Source organism: Aythya fuligula, chromosome Z (genome assembly GCF_009819795.1).
Source record: "Aythya fuligula isolate bAytFul2 chromosome Z, bAytFul2.pri, whole genome shotgun sequence".
Classification (NCBI taxonomy): Eukaryota; Metazoa; Chordata; class Aves; order Anseriformes; family Anatidae; genus Aythya; species Aythya fuligula.
The window spans coordinates 45,843,596-45,866,374 of record NC_045593.1 but is presented as its reverse complement, the minus strand read 5'-3'; the positions used below and the strand labels follow the sequence as shown (position 1 = coordinate 45,866,374).

General features: G+C 37.5%; 1 protein-coding gene across 1 annotated transcript; it reads left to right on the top strand.

Annotated features, from left to right (window-relative positions):
* The first annotated feature begins 257 nt into the window (after positions 1–257).
* On the top strand, positions 258–22,725 carry SLC35D2 (solute carrier family 35 member D2). Its single transcript, XM_032206304.1, has 13 exons — positions 258–412; positions 2,398–2,431; positions 4,372–4,458; positions 7,305–7,372; positions 9,524–9,595; positions 11,192–11,260; positions 12,323–12,425; positions 13,774–13,866; positions 14,899–14,966; positions 15,824–15,902; positions 17,797–17,879; positions 18,544–20,163; positions 21,643–22,725. The coding sequence occupies exons 1-12, from the start codon at positions 258–260 to the stop codon at positions 18,644–18,646; spliced, it is 1,014 nt and encodes a 337-aa protein (XP_032062195.1). The 3' UTR covers positions 18,647–20,163; positions 21,643–22,725.
* The last annotated feature ends 54 nt before the right edge of the window (positions 22,726–22,779 follow it).

Sequence of the window (22,779 nt, the reverse complement as noted above, 5' to 3'; positions counted from 1 at the left end):
GTCCTCCTCTTTTCCGAGGAGATGGGTCTAAAACAAAGCAAGCCGGTGGCTCGCAGCTCGGGGCTGCCGGCGGCTCCGGGGGAGGGCTCCCCGCGCCCGGCGCCTCCTCAGCTGGCTCCGCCAGGGGACGCCCTGCGGCCGCCGCCGCTGCTCGGGCCGGGCGGGCGGGCGGCCCTTCCCCGCGGGCCGTGCCGGGCTGTGCCGGGCCGGCTGCCCCGAGCTGCCCGGGGCGGGGCCGTGCCCGCCGCATGCCCGCCATGAGCAGCGGGCAGAGCCCCGGGCAGGCCGCGGAGGGGGCCCCCGCCGCCGCCCCCGCGGTCTCGGCGGTGCCCAGGGTGCTGTCTGCACTCTTCTACGGGACGTGCTCCTTCCTCATCGTGCTGGTCAACAAGGCCCTGCTCAGCGCATACAGGTGAGCGCCCCGCGGGTCGGCACTGCCCAGCGGGGAAGGTCGGGGCTGAGCGGCTCTCGGGGGCGGCTGCCAGCTGAAAGCCTGCTGCTGGTGCTGGCAGGCACGCTGCCGACCTGGAAGCACCTCTCTTTTATAAGGTAGACAAAGATAAAAAGCAGAGCCCGAGAAGGTCTCCGAATTGTAAAAGTGCCTCTGAAGTGGTCAGGAGGTAGCCCCTTGCAGAATTAGAGACCTGCAGCTGCCAGCTGTGCACCATTCATGTTCTTCACTTAGTTTGCTTCGTTTTTGCTTTCTTTTAGTTCACAGTGGGCTAAGAACAGACACAGAACTGAACACACACAAAAAATAAATCTAGCAGTTACTTTCTAACATGTAAGAGCCGTATATTGCGTCTCCCAGAAATGATCTATGAGGCAATTTATGGTTTTGTTTCCTAGTGGTTTTCATCCCACAGTCTGCAGCTCCCTGTAAATCCCAGGTGTACATCTGGCACGTCCACGAAAGATAATCAAAGACAGCATGGCCATCACTAAACCTGAGTTTTGTACTACGAGCTTACAGCATTGCTGGGAACTTCTAGGGCTCTGCAAGACCAACAAGATTTGGAGAAATCTGTATCGTACATGTGAATGAAGTCTTCACACTTACGTGTTGCAGCTATAAGTACAAACTAAAATACAGTTTAGATGTCACACGATTATCAAGTCCTGTTTTTTCTGCTCTTTTTTTTTTTTTTTTTCTCTGGTGCTGCTAATACCTGTTTCCTGGAACCTCTTTCACTGCTGGCAGTTCTCGTCCTTTATTTGTGTTATGACTCCAGTGTCCCCAAGAACTTCCTGCTGTGCTTCAGGGTGTTTCTTTCTTCTGTTAATGCTGTGTTCCTGTCCCAGTGGTGCTCACTGGAGAAATGCAGTGCACCAAGCAGCTCTTGGTGGCCTCTGTGTTAAATCACTGCAATCTCAAGGAATTTGTGATAAGGGAAAATTACAGAGCTTATTGAGAAGGTATGCCCCATATTGGGCATTTGTTTGTACAGGTGTGCACAGAGAATGAAACAGATTTTATTTCAGATTCCCTAGATGCAGATTTGTGCATGACCATCCCTGACAATGCAGTCCAGCAAAATGCTGCATGGCTCCTTGGAGGAAGCAACTGTTTGTTAGGTTTGGGGAGCTCCTTGGCACCTGAGGATTCCGGTCAGAGAGGCTCCAAACACATTGCTGGTTATAACATAAAGCAGACAACCATACTAAATAAATTATTTGCTTGAATTTCATTATGCATACAAAAAATTAGCTGTTGCTACTGCATCTTTTTTTTTTTCTATTCTTTTTTTTGGAAGTAGGTTTAGGGGGAAAAATGGAGACTCTCAAATTCTTGGGATGTCCTAAAGTTTCTGCTTTCTTACTGGTCAAGAGTCTGTGCTTTGAGCAGGAGCCAACTGAAAGGGTACGGTAGGAATTTAGCCATTTTAGCAGACAATAGATGTTTCTACATTTACGTAGGATTTTTTTTTTTTTTTTACAAGTACATATTGTTGGTGTGTTTGGACTGTGGAGATAAGCTTTCAGGTTAGGGCAAGTACAAGAGGTTCAGCTTACTGCACAGTGTATGTGAGGCCACTCAAAAACTTATGCTTTGTTAGAGTTCTCCAAGTATGTAATCTTCACTCAAAATACACCAGAACTAATTAGCTCTTTAGGACTGATCAGCAATGCCTATGAGGTATCATTTGTACCTGGCTTGTGGTTTGCTGCACAAATAGGATATTAAGACTCCAGTAAGTGTTGCAGGTCCTGAGCTCTTCTGAAAGACTGGTCAGTAATCCACATGTACTAAATTTAAACACCTCTTTTACTGTTGTTGGATTTGGCTTTATTGGTGGTGTGGTGTTTTTTTTTTTTTTTTTTTTTTGTTTTGGTTTTTGGTTTTGTTTTGGTTTTGCTTTCCCAGACATGTATTAAATGTCTGTTTGTGCTTTTCAGATTCCCATCACCAATATTTCTTGGAATTGGACAGGTATGTTCACATATAAAACATTCTATATGTACTTATTATTTTGTAAGTTCAACTGTTGTTAACATAGAGATATATTTTAGGGGGGAAATCTCTCTTACAGTGCACTGCTACTTTTGTTAGATGCACTGTAAGAGTACTTTGTTTTAGTGAGATGGAGGAAGTTTCAGTCCAAGTCAAAAACATTGGCTAGGAAGAGTCACATAAAGAACTGGAAATGACGTTTATTTTCTCTCATAGAACTCAGCAGTTAAGAGATACAGCCTCCCAAACTATCAAGATTGCTACCAATGGCCTAGATGCTTTTAGAGTCCTGAAGCATTTGTGGAATATGTGTAGAAACACTGCCTCCCTCATCTGTAGACAAACAGTGTTTCCTCATAAATTTCTTCCACTTTCTCCATCAGTTTTCTGGTAGGACTACCATACGCTTTTGGTTCTTAGGTACCTTATTAGGTCGTGGGCAATTTGTAGTGCCTCAGCAGAAGTACTTGCTGTTGTAGTTAGGCATCGTAGTAAAACCAAAGTTCAAGTATTCATGTACATGGCCCATAAAGAGGAAGTGTGTGACCCTGCAAAGGGGTGGCTTGGAAAGATGGAGATTTATCTCAAACATTGTTTAGGCACATACATTTAAAAGAGAGGATTTATTTTCTGCCAAGGTTACAAGCTAAGAATTAGTGAGGAAGAGGGGAAAACAGGTCTGACATCTTTGCTGCGTAGTGCTGAAGTGAGTAAAAGGTCTTGTAAAATTTGCTATATGAGAAGGGGGAGGAAAATGGGGTTTGGTACTTGCAGACTGCTAAAACAACTGCAAGTCTTTGGAAAGCTCATGTTTCCGTGGAAGCCAAAGAATGGAAATAATTCATATTAAGGGCAATGGTGTGGGCAATGGGGCAATGGCCTTTCTTTGCAGAACCTAAGACTCAAGGCCATTCCTTTGTTTTATTAACCAGTTCTTCCAAGATTTCCCTAAATGCTTTGAAAAGAGCATGTAAGATGATATAATACTTCAGTCACTAAAACATAACTCCACCCTGTCCTTGTAGGTAGCCAATTATTTTATTTTTATTTATTTTTTATTATATTTTTGTATATAACATTTAGTCTAACATTTTTTCCTCCCTGTGGCCAGCATTAAAGGCTTATGAATGCTCAAATACCCTCCTTCATTCTCAACATACCTTTATTACTTTTTGTTCACTTTGTCAATAGACTGATCAATGCATGCCCCCCCCCCAAAAAAAAAAAAAAAAAAAGTAAACCTGTAGGAGTTATTCATCAGACTAAACAGCACTCTGTGTGAAAATAGCATGATAATGCTGGGATCATCTTCTTAATTTTCTTGGCTCTTTAATATGCACTTTTTTTTTCACAAGGTACAACTTTTTTTTGAGCCATAAAACTTATATGTATTGTACTTTAAATAAATAACAAGCAAAATCAATGAGAATAAAAAGTTACTCCTGTTTATTCACTACATGCTGTGCTGTTGAAAGATGTACATAATACATAACATCTCTCTATTGCTCTGCAGTTACCTTAAAGGAGTTATAGCCAGGTGAGGATCAGCCTCTTATCCCAAGCACAAGAGGAAATGGCCTTAAGTTGTGCCAGAGGGGTTTAAGGTGGTTATTGGGAAAGGTTTCTTCAGTGAAAATGTTGTGAGGCATTGGAACAGGCTGCCCAGGGAAGTGGTAGAGTCACTGTCCTCAGAGGTCTTCAAGAAACGTGTAGATGTGGTGCTTAGGGACATGGTTAACCGGTGGACTTGGCAGAGCTAGGTTAAAGGTTGGACTAGGTGATCTTGGAGTCTTTTCCAGCCTGAATGATTCTATGATTTTGTCAAATGCATAGATTTTGTCTTTAAAGCAGTTCTTCCATCACGCATTATGGTTTTGTTCTTACATGACTTCTTATTTATTTTTTTTCTCTTTGTTTAGATGGCAGCCACTATACTTATCTTGTATATATCAAAATTAAATAAGATTATCCACTTTCCTGACTTTGACAAAAGTATACCTGTGAAGGTAAGCATTACCTAGCGTGTGATAGTAGTAAGAAAATGTTACCTTCCGTAATGGCTGTCTTTCTGCAGGACTTGAAAACTGTTTTCAAGTAGGAGACAAGACAGGAAAGAAGAACAGAAAACAATTTTATATTTTTAAATCAAATGTGATTTTCTGTATCTTTGTTTCATTCAATGTTGGATTAGATGATTTCCATTTCATTGCAGTATTCTTGCCTTCTGTCTGAAGAGAAATGTACTGTAATTTGGTATGCAATACATGGGAAAGGATGTTGTACTCCATACAGCTGGATAAACTTTGCCAGGTTCCTGAAGTACTTTGTTGGATGTGTACAGCTCCCTGCAGGATCAGTGAGAGATCTATGTCTATAAGAGCAAATTTTGATCTAGTACACAACATGAAGAGAGAAGTGCTGCTTGGAAATTTGAATGGGGCATGTAATATAGCAAGAGAAAAAGAATATATCAGAGACCAAAAACCCAAACAACAGTTCTCTCCAAATGTAAGATTTCAGCTTAACAGAAGGTGTCAAAATAATACTCATCAAAAACAATGTAGGTAGGTGCTAGCTGCATGATGCAGCCCTTAAGTGTGTGTGGTCCAAAGAGGCAGGATAGAGAGAATATGAAGGAGTATCTTATATTATCTCAGATTGGGAGCTAGGATCTGAAATGACTACAGAAATGATCCTTCTAGATTTTTTACAACCATGTGCAAGATTGCTAGAGCTTTTTTTTTTTTTTTCTTCTTTTTCTTTTTTTTTTTTTAGTGCATAGGTCTGCATATTTATGTCTTGTTGCAGAATATTGGTCAGCATTTGCTCAGAGAGAGAATTAGTTCCCAGGCTTGCTGCAGAGCTCAGCTATCCTAGCTTCCTAGGTTTTCAAGCCAGCATCTCCATTGCAGAATCTTGTTTTGCTACAGGGTGCAGTTTACTACAATGCTGTGTGTTCTTAATGCATGTTGAAATTATTGGGGTTTCTGCACTTAGAAATCTTGAAGGAATATCTGTGCTGTTGATTATAAGATGGATGATCCTTTTTTTTTTTCTTTTCTTAATATGAATGAAGAAGGTTTCCCAGTGAGTAGCTCTGAATTCCACTTATCAAAAACTTTTTGAGACCTTGAGAAATTTATTTCCTCTGCATCCTCTATCAGTCCCACTACTGTCCCCATAACCTTTACAGTAATGTCAGTACAAGGGCACTAAAAAAGTACAGCATCCTTTTCACTTTGTCCTAATAATATCTATCCTTTGGAAGATTTTCCTGGATATGCTGGGAGTGGTAAACACTGCAGCATCCAAGACTTACACTTTGCTTTTAGTGCTGGATATGACAAGTCACAGTGAGTGAGCTAGACCTGTCTTGTTGATTTTTTTACTTTTTAAAACACCGTTTGACTGACCTCTTAGTCTTTGACAGCTTTTGCTTTCACTAAGACACTAAGATCATTGTGGCTTTTGAATCCTGAATGGTCTCAGTGATTTCAGCTAGAGTTTTAAAGTAGCAAAGTGCTTACTTTTGCAGTAAAACTTCAGAGTTCTTGAAAAGCTTGTTAAAGTAAATATTTCACTGATCTTTGATGCTATGAAGTTGATTGCAATTTTTCCTTCACAACTGATGACTTCAGAGGAAAGAAAATGTAATGTCAGCTGCTTTCATCCTATACAGAGACAGATTTCTACATAAAAGCCTGCTGAAGAGGTAGTATATAACAAAATTTTTGTGAGTTCATGTTGACAGGGGGAATATTTATTATGTTACTGGTACTCCTTTAACTTTGAACTCTCAACTTTAGATAACTACGGCTAACTTCGACTGTACTTTACTCCTCTTTGAGGTAAAGAAGGGCCGAATTTTCAACATAGGTAAAATGCAGCCCATTCTTGTATGTTTTCCTAGCACACACAGCTTTGAGAAGACGTACCCTGTGACAAACACAGTGTCTCCCAGCACATGTGTATAGGCACACCAACACCAGCTATTGCACACCTGCGGACCGGGGATGTGTTTTGTCTTTCTGGCATTTCAGCTCCACTTGACTGATAGCAAATGGGACTAGGCATGCACACTACCTTTGTCCCCACTGATTACTTTGGCTGCTTTTAATCTTCTGCAATTTTTCTGCAGTGGGCAAATGACAGCTTTGAACTGCAGCTGACTATTGCGTAGAGATCCGTGACTTCTTGTATGTTTTCTCAAGGCCCTGAAATTCTATTATTGTTTCTCTGTATTGAGTTATGGCCCATATATTTCTGTGAGAGTCAGTCTCATTATGCTAGAAGCCAGAAATGGTAGAGCTTGATTTACACCTAAATATTTATCTTTCACTTCTAGTGTCTCACATAGCGTAATTCATTAGGTAGATCTAAAATAATGTATCTTCCAGAGATACTAATTTATGCAGGGTACCTAGAGAAACATGAAATATTTATAGCTTCTTTTTTATTTTTATTCCACTTGCTCTCTTGCTTATTTTGTTACAGCTATTAATATTACTTCTATATGTAAAATCCAAACATTAGGTATTAATCTGAGAGTGACAGTAATTAAAATAAAATTGATTAAAAGTGACTCTAAATGGAGTCTGAGTCTCGTTAGAGATAAATTGCTACTGTTCCAGTGAAGTCAGTGAAGCAGTGCAGGACTCAAATGGTCACATGAAGAAGAGCTGTAGATCAGTTTGCAGCAGTTACATTTTTTTCCCCTTAATACCAAACCACCTTCTTTATTGCTAAAACTTGCTAAACCACATCTAATATTACAGTTCTCAAATTTTATCAAAGTTTCTCAACAGTGCTTCAAAACATAATAATCTGAGTTGTGCTTTTAATTTTATCACAGTTGTTTCCTCTGCCTCTGATTTATGTTGGAAACCACATAAGTGGATTATCAAGTACCAGCAAACTCAGGTATAGTAAATAGAAGTTATAATACACTGGCTTTTACCCTTTATTTTGTGGGGGTTAAAAGCACTGAAGAAAAGCGTTGCATAGGGACTTTAATGCAAATGATGTCTGTCTGTCTAAATACCAGATACTACTATCGTATCTTATAGCACTACAGTAACTTACCCAAGCATTTGACCTGTTTACAAGTTGTATGCTTCTTTTAAATTCTTGTAATGCTTCTTTTCTTTCTCGCTTAGAAAAAATAAATCACAATACTCCTCTGTGACAATGAAAGTGCTTTTATATTATTTTCAGGGTCCTTTCCCCTCATAACTCCAGTGTCATTTTTCCTGGGTGATCTATCGACAGGGCTTGAAAGCTCTAAGACTTCTTTGAAGGAAGAGGGATGTGGGGAAGATTTGTATCATGATGTTGTTGCAGGTTATTTGGGACATACCACGAGATGGAAAAAATACTGTGGAGTGGAGTGGTAGTGGTGGTGTTCCCCTGCTAAGCACAAAGAGCTGGCTGTGGTTTGGGTTGGAAGGGACCTTAACGACCACCCAGTTCCACCCCCCTGCCACAGGCAGGGCCGGCCACCTCCCACCAGCCCAGGCTGCCCAAAGCCCCAGCCTGGCCTTGAACACCTCCAGGGATGGGGCAACCACAGCTTCTCTGGGCAGCCTGTGCCAGGGCCTCACCACCCTCTGAGTGAAGAATTTCTTCTGAATCTCTATCTAAATCTTTTAGTTTAGTGTCCTATCACTACCTTCCCTGATAAAGAGTCCCTCCCCAGCTTTCCTGTAGGCTCCCTGATCCATGAGAGGTACTGCCATGCTAGTGCTATAGAAGCATAAACTATGTAGAGGAAATGCAGTAGGAGACTGAACGACAGAGTTTTCTGTGGAAGAGGAGTGCAGAATCATAATGGCTGTTGCGGAATTTGAGATCACTGCAATGCCATTGCAGCTGTTTCTTGTATGTTATCACAGGCTACTGAGGATTTGACAGTAAGTTAAAACAAAACTGAGAATTTTGTAGATTTTAAGCATATCATAACTCTGAGATGCTGGGAGAGAGAATACATAGCTTTTTGTCTAAAGAATTAGTTTTCTTCCACTAGCAACATTGGGCACCTGATTCTGCAACATTTTTTTGTGCACAGGCTGAAATTGTTCCTCTGAAGTGTTTGTTCAGGCAAACATAATGCCTTTGGCTGCACTGTTCCTAGGAGTGTTTAAGCTGGTGTGAATACAGAAGTAGTTTCAATTCTGTGGAAGTTAGGTTTGTGGGTTGTTCTTCCCCTAACCATAATTTTTAATTTTAAAAACCTGCAACCTGCAGGTGATCCTATGCATAATCTCAAAAGGTCTCTTTGAAAGCGTCCAAAGTCAGTGTTAGGATTTGTAGTGTTTATTAATGCAGTTGCCAGTGCTTATCTTAAAAAGAGGATTAATTGGTCCAGATGGCCATGCTGTCAGACTCCTGAAGTGTCATATGTAAATGTTTTCTCAAATTAGTCAGAAAGGTTTCCAACTGTATCACTTCATGCAGACCAACAATATGTTGTTCCAAAGTAGTAATTTGTTTGATAGTTTGTTTGATAGGATCCACCTTTCATGATTCTTGTACACTCTGTTTTCTTCTTATGGATTTATTTTACTTTTTTTTGAAAGTACAGCTTGTTTACCAAGCTTGTTCACTTTGTGTTTTATCTTTGTTATGTGTTTCAGAGACAGCTTTATTTCTTGTCTTTTATATTTACAATAGAAATGATTGTTACTTACCCTGCCTCTGATTTCTGTAGAAAGATTTATTTCACAGGGACTACGTTAAGCAGGAAATAGCCCTTATGTTCCATTTCAGTGGTGTGGAGGGACTTTTTAGAAGGTAGCCAGTTGCAAGCTATTTTACAAACTGGCAAACCTTGTTATTTTCAATGATTCGGTTATCTAATCTGCCTCTAGTGTCAGACTGACATTTTTATGTATGGTAAGTGGTTGGGAATTTGTTTTGCTTGCCTATTGCTGGGGTAGTTGTTTCATCCTCTGGTTTTTAAAACTACATAACAATTAGAACATAAAAATGCTGTTAATTTGAAGCTGTGCTTGTTTTTTTATTAATTATTTAATTAAATTAGTTTATTTATTATTTATTTATTTATTTTGACAGTTTGCCGATGTTTACAGTGCTCAGGAAGTTTACCATTCCACTTACATTACTGCTGGAAATCATCATACTTGGGTGATTTTATTTTATTTTTTTTTCATTTTAAGATACCTTTATTTGAGATCATATCAAACAGATTACTTGTGACATCTCATCAGGGTACTGAACAAGTGATTTTTACTGTCAGACAGAGAGAAACAAAGAAAGTGGTTTTGTGTAGCTTTTATCTGAAGACATAGATACACCATAGTGAATATGAGAGAAAAAGTGTGCACTTTTCACAACTCATTCTCTTGACTGTTGCACAGGAATCAAGTAAGTGATCCGTGACTCAGATGCTTTTTTTAGCGAAGACAAATCCTTATGTCTCAAAACAGTGATGATAGTATGGTACTTCGCTTATGCAGAATAGCTTGATGAGTCAAATCTTAAAACATGCCAGTTTAGTGAAGCAAAATATGTGCTGTTAGGTCAGCAAACTCTATAATTACAAGTTATCTTAAATGAGAAATTAAGAACTTTCTGCTATTGCAGCTTGGGATCGCTAGTTTCGAGTGTACTGCTTTGGAAGAATAGGAATATAAATCTGTAATAATTTTTCTTACCTCTAAAGTTTTACCCAGAAGGCTTGTGTTTGGATGAAACTAGGTTAAAAGGGGAAAAACAGCTTGCTGAAGCAGTATCCAAGCAACATGAGAGTGATGGTTGGGGAAAAGCTTTTCAAAAAGCCCCCAGTTAGATAGTCATCTCCTTTTGGTTGAAGTATCGCCTTTTGGTGATCAAAATCAGTTTGAGTCATATTTGGGGGAACACCTAGATTCTTTTCTAATTACATATTCTCACAGGAAAAGCAGCAGAAGTTTCTATCTTCTGTTGGCCTGAGGATTCTCTCAAGCAAGTGAGGAAAGAAAGTACGAGTCAGTGAGGTTGCAGGATTTCTCTGGGAGCATTATGCTTTTTTTTTTTTTTTTTTTTTTTTTATGTATCTTTTCTCAGAGGCCTGCTCAGATCTGGGGACTGGCCTAAGAGACATGGGAAGGTCTGTAAGACGCATTGCAGCATGTGTCTTACAAAAATATTTGAGACATTTCTAAATAAAGGAATGTACCTATAAGAAGTAAGGTAGCTTTATGGTATGCTTTGCCCTACTCTGTGTCAGCACTGATGTAGGCACACTGAAGAATATCATAAGCTTCTGTGCTTTCCACTCCAGATGAAAATCTTGTTTGATTTCAAAAATAACCCAGATAATCTGCTCTATAGCATTTTCCCCATGAAAGGTGAGATGACAAATTGCACAAGAGATGTGTAGTGATTTTTATTTTTTAAATGACTTGAAGACACTGAGATATGTCCCATATGAACACCAGTACAGGATAGGTTACAGTGTACTCTAGTACTGATACTTTAAACCCTTAATCTTTACTATAAAAAATATCTAGTAGCAGAGTACTCATGATGCTTTTACAATCTCTGTTCTCAGTGCCAAAATCTGACAGTTTGGGCCATAACTTCCCATCGTCAACCACGTTGCATCTGTAAGGTTTTCGGGACTGTGCCCTCCTGTTAAATATTTTGTGATTACTAATTGCTTTGGAACATTTCAGTCAGAGAGACATTTAATCTCCTCTTCAACTAATGAAAACGTGAACTGTCTAATTTTGTCTACAGGAAACGGTACCCGCTGAGCATTTTCATCAGTGTGTTTGCCATCGTTCTTGGGGCTTTCATAGCAGCTGGGTAAGGTTTTCATTTGTGAAATGTGTTTTCGTTTTGTTTCATAACATAACAGAAGTCATGTTATGAGAGGAGGGACAACAGGAGGAGTTTCTTCCTTGTTAAGTGCCAAATGACCCTAAGTCGATCCACTTACTCTGAATGAAATTGACTTGGATAATCTCTCTACTGACATCATTGGGAGGTGCAGGAGTACAAAGGGAAAGCTTGAACTCCATCTGGAAGTATTTGGGTGCTTCTTTTTCCACTCCTAGCTTTTCTGTGTTTGCAGAAACATAGCAGGTTAAACTGTGTAAGAAGCACTGCCTTCCTTGCATAATATCATTGTATTTTAATAGTTTCAGAAAAATATATTTGTTCTGGGTAGAAAGAATGTTCTTTTGGTTGTCAAATTTTGTTTTGAGTTAGACAATGTCTACTTTTTATCACTTTGAGCAAGTTCAAATATGAGATATGTTCCCAAATTACTTATCTGCTAGTCTCTTGTGTTTTCTTCTTGTTCAAAAATTCATTTACTTAAATGGAAATGTAATCTTTGTTGTTTTTTTTTTTTAATTTTTGGCTTTACTGTGTACAAAGGTAAATAATTTCCATGTGGTGTGACTTGGATAGAGCCATGTCCTATTAAATAAATTTCACTATATCCGTGAGGTAACTAGTCAAAACAGAAAGGATGACAATATGTCTGGTCTGACTATAAAAAACGAATAGATTTTATTCCATAGCTACATTTTTGTGTTAAAAGAAGTAGATAAATACACTCAGAAATAATTGAACAGGTTGTCATGTTTGAGACAGACGGAATTTTTCACAAAATGAAAGCTGAACTTTTCCTTCTACTTCCATACTGAGTTCTGGGAACTCTCTGATGACTCATTTGTGATCGTCCTGTGACTGGAGAAATAGAAAGTACCTTGACATGCAAAGGAGATTTAAAGCAAAGCCTGTGACTTGAATGATTTCTCAGGATTTACATTTCTTCATTTATGGTAGTTCTCTGGTTAAGCAAGGTAGTATTACACAGCATAATATTTGTTTATTTACAATATAATATATCTTTTCCAGGTCTGATCTGTCTTTTAATCTAGAGGGCTACACCTTTGTATTACTAAATGATATCTTCACAGCTGCAAATGGAGTTTACACGAAGCAGAAAATGGATCCAAAGGTAACTGAAGGGTGATTAGGTTGAATTTAACATTTTGACAATAAGGTTAATTAGTATATGACTTTATGAACATTCTGTATGCACTAATAAATAGTTTTATTGCTTTCATATTTCAGTTGATAGGTGAATATACACATCATTAATACAGAACAGCCTGGGAAAAAACTCATAATGAGTGTCTGAGGACAGGCCTAAATCAGCAGCAAGTTTTATTTTCTCTCAGGTCTTTTAGGCAAACTTTGTGGTGACTTTATAATGTTGCTTTTGTTTAAAAAAAAAAAATCCAAGACAAAAGCAAACTATGTACCAGTAAGCTTGATTTATATCTAAGGATATAATCATTTGACTAGAAACACACTTTTAAGTGACATTTATGTAAAATAAACCTGTGGGGAGGAACAGAGACCTGTCTAGTTTAAGTCAACAGCCATCACAACTGATATCTTTGTAGGCTATCCAAAAGCAAGTCTAAACTCAGCACCAGTATGCCAAAGCATTAAGTGATACCTTGATAGATTATATGCTATATAAACGCTGAGCAGGCTACTCTAAGTTTGGTGACATGAAAACATACCAAGTCATAGCAAAAAGCAGTTTTGGAGATGTTGAATTCAGGTTTTGTCACTGACTTTTATGGGTCATTCTGTACAGAGGAAATATGTGTCTTTTAATAATCTCAGAAGTTGCACTGAACACAGACCCTGCATTTTTCTTTGAGAGCAGCACTTACTGGCCTCAAAGGTTTCTGCAAAATACAGTGTTTCATTTTGAAGCAACACCTAAACTGCAGAGATTTGCTGAGTAGTATAACTGAATCTGGAAGAAGGGAAGGCTGCTTTTTCATTACCCTGATCCTCTTCTGCCTTTCTGTCAAGCAAATTAACCTACAGGATGTATGGCACCCCTCAAGCTGCTTGAAGTTACAGCAGTTACCAGTGACTGTGGGTGCTACATCTAGGAGTCAGGCTTAATTTTCACTGTTACACTGGCCCCGAGGAGCCACCTTACCCTGTGCATTCGGGGTGAATATGCACTAGCTGAATGCAGTCTAATACAAAGCATCTCTGGACTGATGCCTCGGGAAGTTTATGGCTAGCTACTGCTGTACAGACACTTTTCCAGGTGTAGCAGAACAGTAGTATTTTTCTGAGTATTCAGTGACTGAAATGGAAGCACATCTTAGTCCTAAACACTGAAACCAATGATCACAAACTTGTGTTTTAAATTGTAGTACATTACCTTCTAGCTGCTCATTTACAGTAGCGTTGGAAGAATTGCCAGAGCAGTGTTTATTTTTTTTGCTCTCAGTTGTCTTGTATTTTGAAACACCATGTTTCATTTTTCACAGGAGTTGGGAAAATATGGTGTCCTTTTCTATAATGCTTGTTTTATGGTGGTTCCAACGGTTATTATTAGCTTTTCTACTGGAGACTTCCAGCAGGTAAGCAGCAATATTCCATATATCAAATTGATAACAGTATTTTATTGTGTTTTTGTTTGTTTGTTGTGTTCTTTTTTTTTTTTTTTGAGGTTATGAATTTTTATTTGTTTATTTATTTATTTATTGAGAAGTAATCCTACCTCCATGTTAGTGGCTAGCATTTGGAACTATGTGACTTGGACTTACCCTTTACAGATAAGAAAATGCAATTATTCACTCTAAGGAGAATCTGAAGCTGAAGTATAGCTCTTATACTTTTACCATTTCAAAGTAATACAGGACAGGGTCCCACAGCTAGAGCAAGTGGTTGAGAATCCAGCTGTATCATGTGGTTTGCCATGTTCTCTGAAAAGAGGCTGCAAATACGAACACCAGATGATTTCCAGTTTTTCTCTCATTCAGAAGAGAATCTTATTTAGTCTCAGTCTGGTTTAGTAACCTGCATGCTACAGTCTCATTGGACTATAGCATAACTCTCCACAGGTAATTATAGGACAGTAATACTGTATGCAGTATGTCCTGGCAAGTAGTGTAGCAGACCAGAAGATTTGTGTTCTTTTTCTGGCATCCTCACAGTTTTGCTGAGTCACTTTTTTCTTACCTGTAAAAAGAGTCTGAAGATTTGTATTTCCTTTTGGAATTCCTTGAGATTTGCCCCTGAAAATTGCTACAGAGCTTGTGGGTATCATAAATCGTTCCAGCATCCTTTTATTGCAAAGTTGTTGTGCCCTGAGCACTCATGATTTTGTCTTTGTGTTCTTATAAGTCTTCTTTCACTGGAAAAATCGTCATTCCCTGAAAAAATGATGTGATTTATAGCTATTCTATGTGAAATGCCTTCTTGTCATCTTCGTCAGTTGTCTCTGAAGTTAAATATATCAAACTGTTTCAAAAGTTACATAAACCTTTTGTAATTATATTATAAATCTGTTTTGTGATTTTTCACATTTTCATGTTAACTACATTTTATATCTGTTTACAGTTATATAGCACACAATTCTCTCTATCTCTCTTTTTTCTTTGTTTAAATAGGCAACGCATTTCCAGCACTGGACAAATTTTTTATTTGTCTTCCAATTTCTTCTTTCCTGCTTGTTGGGGTAAGGACAAAGGGCAATCAAGTAAGACATTTTAATGGCAGTGTTGTGCAGTGTTTATTGCTCCTCAATAAAGTTGAGGAGCACTTCATGATTCGGTGTTTCAAATTGCAAATCTCCATTGTAAAACTTATGAATAAGTTATGTTAAAATTCAAAGAAAATGCATTTCTCCCCCAGGTTTCTTTCTTGCTTTTAAAAGATTTCTAATACTGTAAATAACCATTTCAGTACTACCTGTGTTGTTGTCCTCACAAGTACTGTGGTCAACAAGATAACATTTAGGTTTTTAGTTTCTGTACTCAGTATCCCTCTGCTAGCCATCTATTCTGATTATCTGACTAAATCTATGCAGTTAATAGAATGTAAACACTTCAGTATAGGAACTGTTTCAGTACATTTGTTCTTTAAAGTATCTGGAAGAGTATGGGGCACTCAGAAGTAAGAAACAATGCTTTTTTTTCTCTTGGAATTGCAGAATAGAAAAGTAAGAATAGAATAGGAAGAATAGAAAAGTAAGTTGGGTCCTATTCTACTCCTTCACATAGCACCATCCAAAGGGTCAAAATACTTTTACATATTGACATTTAAGAAGCACAGAGAATGGAAGTGACTTTGCTAGAGCTCAAGCAGCATAAAGAAAAACTTAATTTTTTTGGATTATATTTTGAGTAATTTGTATATGCACCTAGTTGACTTAAAGTACAGATCCACAAGTTTTTTGGGGGAGATAGAACAAGTTGGGATGAAGATCTCAGCAGAATACTAGTCCTTGAAAAATGTTGAACATTTCAAAGTATTGCTAAGATTCTGAGCTCCCTGGAAGGAACTTAAAACATTTTTTTCTTTTATTTTCTGTAGGTTTCTTTTGATGTATTCTACTGTCCTATGCAGTCATTACAATTCTGCACTTACGACAACAGTAGTTGGTGCCATCAAGGTGAGTAAAGGATTAGAAGAGAATGCTGAAATAGAGCGTTGCATCAACACTGATCCTGATTATGCTTCGAGCTGTGTTGCTTCCTGCAACAGAGCTGGAAACTCAAAGCAAGGACTAACACTGAGACGCTGCTTGTGTCATAGCTGTATTTTTACATTTTGGAGATCCACACTAGAAAGTCACCTTGTCTTCTTCCATTGAAAGAATGTATAGATATACTCTAGAAAGCAATATGAGTATTGCTTTGGTTTAATTTTTCCTATAAGAGAAACTTGAATCAGTTGTAGTTAAAAGATGTAAAAGATGTGCATTTAATCACATTTCATCAGGCACCGTCACCTGCTAGTGTGTTTTTTTCAAATTGCTGTGGGTTTGTCAGGGTAGCCCTAAGCAAATCCATTGCAAACTGATACAGACTAATCTATGTTCATTTGGGGTTGAACTTATTTTAATTGCTCCTGATAAAAGGGCGCTCATAGATGAAGCTCATAGATGAAAAATAATGGCTAAGCCATAGTAACAACTGTAGTACGGAGTTTATTGTGTTATGTTAAGTGCTTCATTCTCTGTGTGGGAACTTGTATTCTGGCTGAACGGACTACTTCATTTTGATTTATATAACTTCTGGTCAATTTGATTAACATTAAAATGAGCTTGTCTTAAAAACTGAACTTGGTGTCCTCATAGTCTATTTTCTCTAACCAAGATTAAATTGAAACCAGTGCAACTTCCTTTGTGTTGATGAGACCACAGTGTCTGATTTGGGAAGACTGCACAAACACCAGTGGTTTTGTAGGTCAGTTTGGAAAGGAGCATAAAGCTTAACCCAGAAGAGTTTTAGTAAAAGATGAAGTTCGTGTGGTTGTGGGCCAAATAATTACCAATATCCAAACTAGCTGAGGCACAGGGATAACAGTCATCAGGGTGCTCTCTTGAGTGGGTGACTAAGGAAAACACTAATTCCAGCATAGCAAAATCCGCAAAAAGAAGATGGTAGTTCTCTTTCTACAGATATTTGTTCATTTGTTATTTTGCTTTTGGAACGCTGGTAAGAATAATCTAGTAGTTTTTCCTTCAGGTCCTGAAGGCTTTCTTTCAAATTTTATATATCAGCTTTGAACCATTAAGGTAGAGCAATGCTATGTCTATTTTCTGAAGTATAATTAACTAACTTTGAAATGCCTTGGTTTGCTTTAAAGTTGAGAAGCACTTCATGATTCAGTAGTCCCCAGTAGAAATCTGTAGAAATGATGTAATTGTTCAGGTTAGCTGCTAAAACATTTGAAACCAGCAAAGCACTGGTAAAATGATCACACAGTTCTACAGCTTTCCTTCTTTCTGTAGAGGGCAATTTCAGATTCCCAAAACTTCATGGGGCTGGTACTGTACTCTAGCTTTAAACTGTGCCTGACTTGAATTTGAGCCAAGTGCTTTCAATGAGCTTTTAGTTGGCAAAGTAAGGAGGTAACCCTTTTACAGCAATAATAAAAAGCTTTTATTATAACTTTAAAGCATACTTTTTTAAGCTTGAGAATCTGAAACCTGCTATTAAGAAGTGGGATTTGAAATGAGCCTTCCAAAGATTAAAAGGAAGTACAATTTCAGAAAGTAGCCTTAGCTCCATTTTGCCTAATGTCAGATAACTAATTTTCATACTCTGTCTCTTCAGAAGTCACTCTCAATGCCTTGCCTCACATTTAGAAGATACATTAGTTTTATTTTCTGTTAAATTATCCATAATGATGACATCCAGGGAAACTGATTTAAGCACTAATTTTAGAGTGGCCAGCAACAGAGCATAGCTACATATATTTCTTTAGTAAAGTAAATTATTTTGTGTTCTTGGAGATGTCCATTGATTTCAACAAATTCATAGCTTTTGTTTTCTTTTCAGAATATATCCATCGCTTACATTGGAATGTTGATTGGTGGAGATTACATATTCTCTATGTTGAACTTTATAGGCCTAAATATTTGGTGAGTAGAACTTGAATAGCCATTGTTTGTTAAAGCTGAAGATTTCTCAGTGAGATACAGTTTTATGTTTTGTTTGGTTTGGCCCACTTGGGTGATGCAGTTTGGAAACAACCTGCCTGAGGAAGCAATGCCTCAGGATGTGAAATTCATTACAATTAGTTATGTTTTTTTCATATTTGTTTGCAGATACTGAATCTTATCATGGTAGGATCTTAACTATAGAAACATGCCTGAAGATTTACTTTTTTTTTTTAACTATCCTTTTTTATGAGTAGTTTTTGACCTGATCAGTTCTGTGCTGTGAGGCTTCCACGGGAAAAAAAAAAAAAAAAAAAAAAAAAAAAAAAAAGTGGTGTGGGAAACAAGAACACTGACTGAATGAGTTGTGTTCATTGAACATGAGTTACGATTCAGAGTTGTGATGGTTTGTGTTTTGATGAACTCTTGCACCTGCTTCTATGAATGTGTTGAAGCAGATGATAACTGATCTTTGTAGTCTCAGGGCTAGTTTCTGACATGGCTTACATAGTTCTCATGCACTCCTAATTTATGGTAGCTGGCATTCCTTAATCATTCAGAAGGACAAGTAAATACCTATAAAGTGACCGTGTGTGCATACTTTATCAAGAATCTCTGACACCTGTGTTCATTCTCTTTTCTTTAGTATGGCAGGAGGATTGAGATACTCATTTTTAACTTTAAGAGGAAACAGCAAGTCTACGCACTCTGGGGATGAAGAGAATTCACTTCTCGAGTCAAAGTGTTAGTCAAAATACCTGCTTTGAAAAAGATTGCAGACTTAAACAAGTATGTGCTGGAACATATTTGGAATGAGGAAAAAAAAATCTACCTCAGTTACCACACATCTGCACACATCCCATTGGTTCAGAAATATTTTTGCACACCATATTTTTTACACATGGACAAGTTTAATTTTTAGCTTATTAAAAAATAATAATAATGTGATTATTTATAAGAACAAATGCCATACATGAGTAAATCTCAAGTTATGAAGTTTTTAATTCACCTGGACTTTGGTGCTACGTGTACCCAACAAAATCTGTTAGTTCTGCCTCAGTTTCTGTCTTCTCTTTGAGGAAAAACTCCCTGCAAGGATCACAAGGCTTGATTCACCATTGCGTTGTGCATATAATCTTTGAAATCAGTGAAGAGACAAAAGATGCTTGTGGCTCAGAATGATTTCACCTATGCACTTGTTCTTGTATAAGTGACTGTAGAACATATGGATCAAAGAAGAGACGTGCCCCGAGATTGTTCTTTGTGTACGTGTTGACTGAAGAACTCAGGATATGGCCTAGTGTGTTTGGTATGCACTGTGTAGACATTCTCTCTCAGTCTTTTCCTCATTCTCAGTAACATCACAGCATTCTGCTGCTGTTGTCACTGTTGTTACAAGTGAATCGTCATAACTTCGCTGCAGCATTGAGGAAAGAAGAAAACTTGGAGAGGCTCTTTTAATAATTAAAGAGATTTTTTTTTTTGACAGAGCCAGTATCAAGCAGGTAATTTAGAGAGATAACAAAGGTAACTCTATGTTTGTGTAGGTACAGTCATCATTTTATATCACAGTCCTCTTCTCCAATGTTTTGTCTGTAATTACTAATTAATGCTGCACAGAAGTGATGTTACAAACTACAAGTGGGAAAACTGGTTGATATATGGAAATCTAACTGTTGTGTTTCAATGGGAAGAAAGAATCTGCATCTTACATATGCAGTGAAAGTTTTTTTGGTACTAATTTATGCTCAAAATTCAGAGCAGGTGATCATGGCAAACCTGAGGGTTTGCTATATCCAGCAAGGTGAGTCCAGTGGTTCAAAAAAAAGTCTGGACTCTGATGGTTTCTGTTATTACGTAGGACAATAAAAGCATTGCTCTGTATTCTCACTTCCTTCTCTGAAAATACAGAAGATACTGTTTACTTGCATTTCTGAGGTTGTAGTGTTTAGCCTTTGAAGCTAACCTTAGAAGCACTGCAGCACTGGAAGACAGCAGAGCAATTAATCTTGTTCAAGTTTTCAATTCCATACAAACATGAGCCAAGATTTTTTTTTAATACTCAAATCAAAAGAACTTTTTGGAAGACTTTGACATGGAACCAGGATGATGTCATGACTTGTACCCCAGTTTGAATTAAAATACAGCAAATCCTGAAAGGCATTATGTGATGTGTTACACTTGAATGACCAGACTGGATTAAATCTAACAAACCAGAAGCTTCAGGGACTGCCTCCACTGCCCACTACCTGCATGGATTCGAATGGTAAGAGGAAGAGTGACTGCTGATATTAGAAGTGTTTATTAGTAATTAGCAAACACAGTCAAAGTGGAAACGGAAATCTGGGCTATAAAGTTTCTCACGGCAGGCTATGAGATTGACTGGGGCTTTGGGTAGTCTGATCTAGTGAAAAATGTCCCTGCCCATGGAATGGGATGATCTTTAAAGGACCCTTCCAACTCAAACTTTTCTGTGATTCTGTGAGATGTGACTTATATTGTCTACCTGTTGAGGAGCTGTGCAAGGGATGGGTTACTACATATATTTAAGAAAGATCTTCTGTTTTAAAGGATTTCCTATGTGACTTAAAAAGCCTTCACTATTTTGACTATAATACTAATGAATACATAATGGCACCTACTAAATAAGTTTCCACAAAGGAATAGCTGTGTACATTTCATTGATTAATATTTTGCTGTACATTTATAAACAGATACAGAATGTAGTTTCAATTAGTTTTTCATTTCTGTGTAAATGGACAATTGTAATGATTTCAAGTACACATGTAGGACATAAATATTTGCTTTCTATAGGATCAACTTCTGGACTATAGTTGAAGAGTTTTTCAGAAGTTCATTCCATACTGTAGTGGAAATAGTTTTATTTAATTTTTTATCTGTATCTTGATTTTGAATTCCTTCAGGCTTGAACTTACCTAACATACAGACCTGGCTCTCAGTCTTTTTGACAGTATTATTCAAATGGTTAAAAAGATTAGGAATAATCAAAATTAGGTATTATGTAGAAGAGTGTGCAAGTAATTGCATCCTTTCACAGATCAATTCAGCTTCAGTCACTTACTATTTTTCTTCTGTATCTGCAGAGATAATATTGTTCCAGTAAATGTACTGGTTGAAACTCTGGGAATATGAATTGAACCAGACACAGTTTTTCATGTTACAATTTAGCCAATTACTGAAATGGCTATTCAGAACCTCCAGCTAAGCAATTTAATCTCTCAGTTAATAAAGCAGTAATTTAAAACTGATTTCTCATACGATACATCTGTAGGTAATCCTGCTCTTTTCTACAGTTTTCATGTTAGCTTAATGTAATATTGCAACGGTTGTATAACTGTCACTTCTTTGCTGTGTGAAACTTCAGTTTCTTTCTTTTGGAACAATTGAAAAATGGTTACAGAAAACTTAAGTCTACAGAACACATATTTAAGCACTAGTAGGTGACCTAGTTTTAAGAAATAATTGAGTGACTTCTGAAAGTCACATTCCCTTAAAAAAGTGCCTTATGGTCACATAATGCTAGCTACAAAGCTTGATTTTCAGAAGTCACTTCCATACTTCTAAAATTTAAGTTTTACAGGTGACAACGTGTGTCTACAAGGAACTTAAGTATGGTAACAGAAGAAGATTAAAAAACTTCTGAAAGCAAATTTAAATTAAGCAGTAACTGGATTGGAAAGGAACTTTAGACTGTACATTAACCTGTTCACTCTTGGTTTTATAGGATTGCTTAGCAGCAGACTATCTGTAATGGAGTGAAATGAAGAGAGAGAAAGTACAGTGGCTGTCACAAGAAGCTTTCTAGCCATGCACTGTGTAATGTCCTTGCAGTGATTCCTGTGAAAAGATAAAAGGAATACCTCGAGGGAAAAAAAATAGACTGGGCTGGATGAACAATTCCTTGAATTCAAAAGGACTGTTTTGTTGTTGTTGTTGTTGTTCTTCTTCTTCTTGGATCTCAGCCTGGTTTACAAGTATTAGGCCCAGCACAACATGTGTTTCAGGCTTGTAACCAGTCTCTGGAAAAGCAGTAAAATTGCAAGGGAGTGTGGGCAGAGCTGGAAGTGCAAAAGTGAAGACCTATAGCTGTGGACTTTGTGATTCTGTAGTCAAAAATGGTGTTTTGTTTTGTTTTATTTTAAATTTATTTAAAGGAGGTATTCAGCACCATTGTTGCATATGAAAAGGCATAGCACAGCTTGTTCAGATTTAAAGTTTTCCTTGAGTAGTGAATGACTCTTCGGGGAATTTGTGATTGTATGTAAATATTTAGGAGAAATTTAGTATTCAGACCATTTTTAAGACTGGCCTTACCTGTGGAGTAAAATGAGGTGTTAAGATATAGAAAACAGTATGAATTTTTAAGGGAGATTAAATATCAAGAAACTGGCTTGTTGTTAAGATAGTAATGTTTTTTATATCATTTTGTTACAGTTAATGTTACATTCCTTGTGATTCAGACATCATCTCTTCAATTCATCTGTGTACTTTGGTTTTCTGACCAAAGGTGTCAGTAATGTGACACTTGATATACATTGCTGCTCTTCAGTTGAAGATTTCTGGGTGTCAGAGATTCAGATTAAATTTTAAAGATGCTTCATCTTAAATGTGAAAGAATATCATTGAAGTATATACACAATTTTTATTTTGCCTTATTGTAAGTGCATGTGTAACCATCAGTGTTTCTCTTCTCCAGTTTAAGTTGGTCTTTGAAGAATGCATATTTCAAACTGCCACTGAAAAGAAGAGTAAATGTTTCTGTGCCTTCCCTGAGATTTTCCATATTAACATTAAAACAAACAAACAATCAAACAAAAAAAAAAACAAATTTGTGTGAATTTAATTAATTGTATTTTAATAT

Excerpts from the sequence above, each read along its gene's own strand:
- SLC35D2 (XM_032206304.1), top strand. The coding sequence starts at position 258 with ATGAGCAGCGGGCAGAGCCCCGGGCAGGCCGCGGAGGGGGCCCCCGCC. Across the intron at positions 413-2,397 it reads GCCCTGCTCAGCGCATACAG|ATTCCCATCACCAATATTTC; the intron begins GTGAGCGCCCCG and ends TGTGCTTTTCAG. Across the intron at positions 11,261-12,322 it reads GGGGCTTTCATAGCAGCTGG|GTCTGATCTGTCTTTTAATC; the intron begins GTAAGGTTTTCA and ends TATCTTTTCCAG.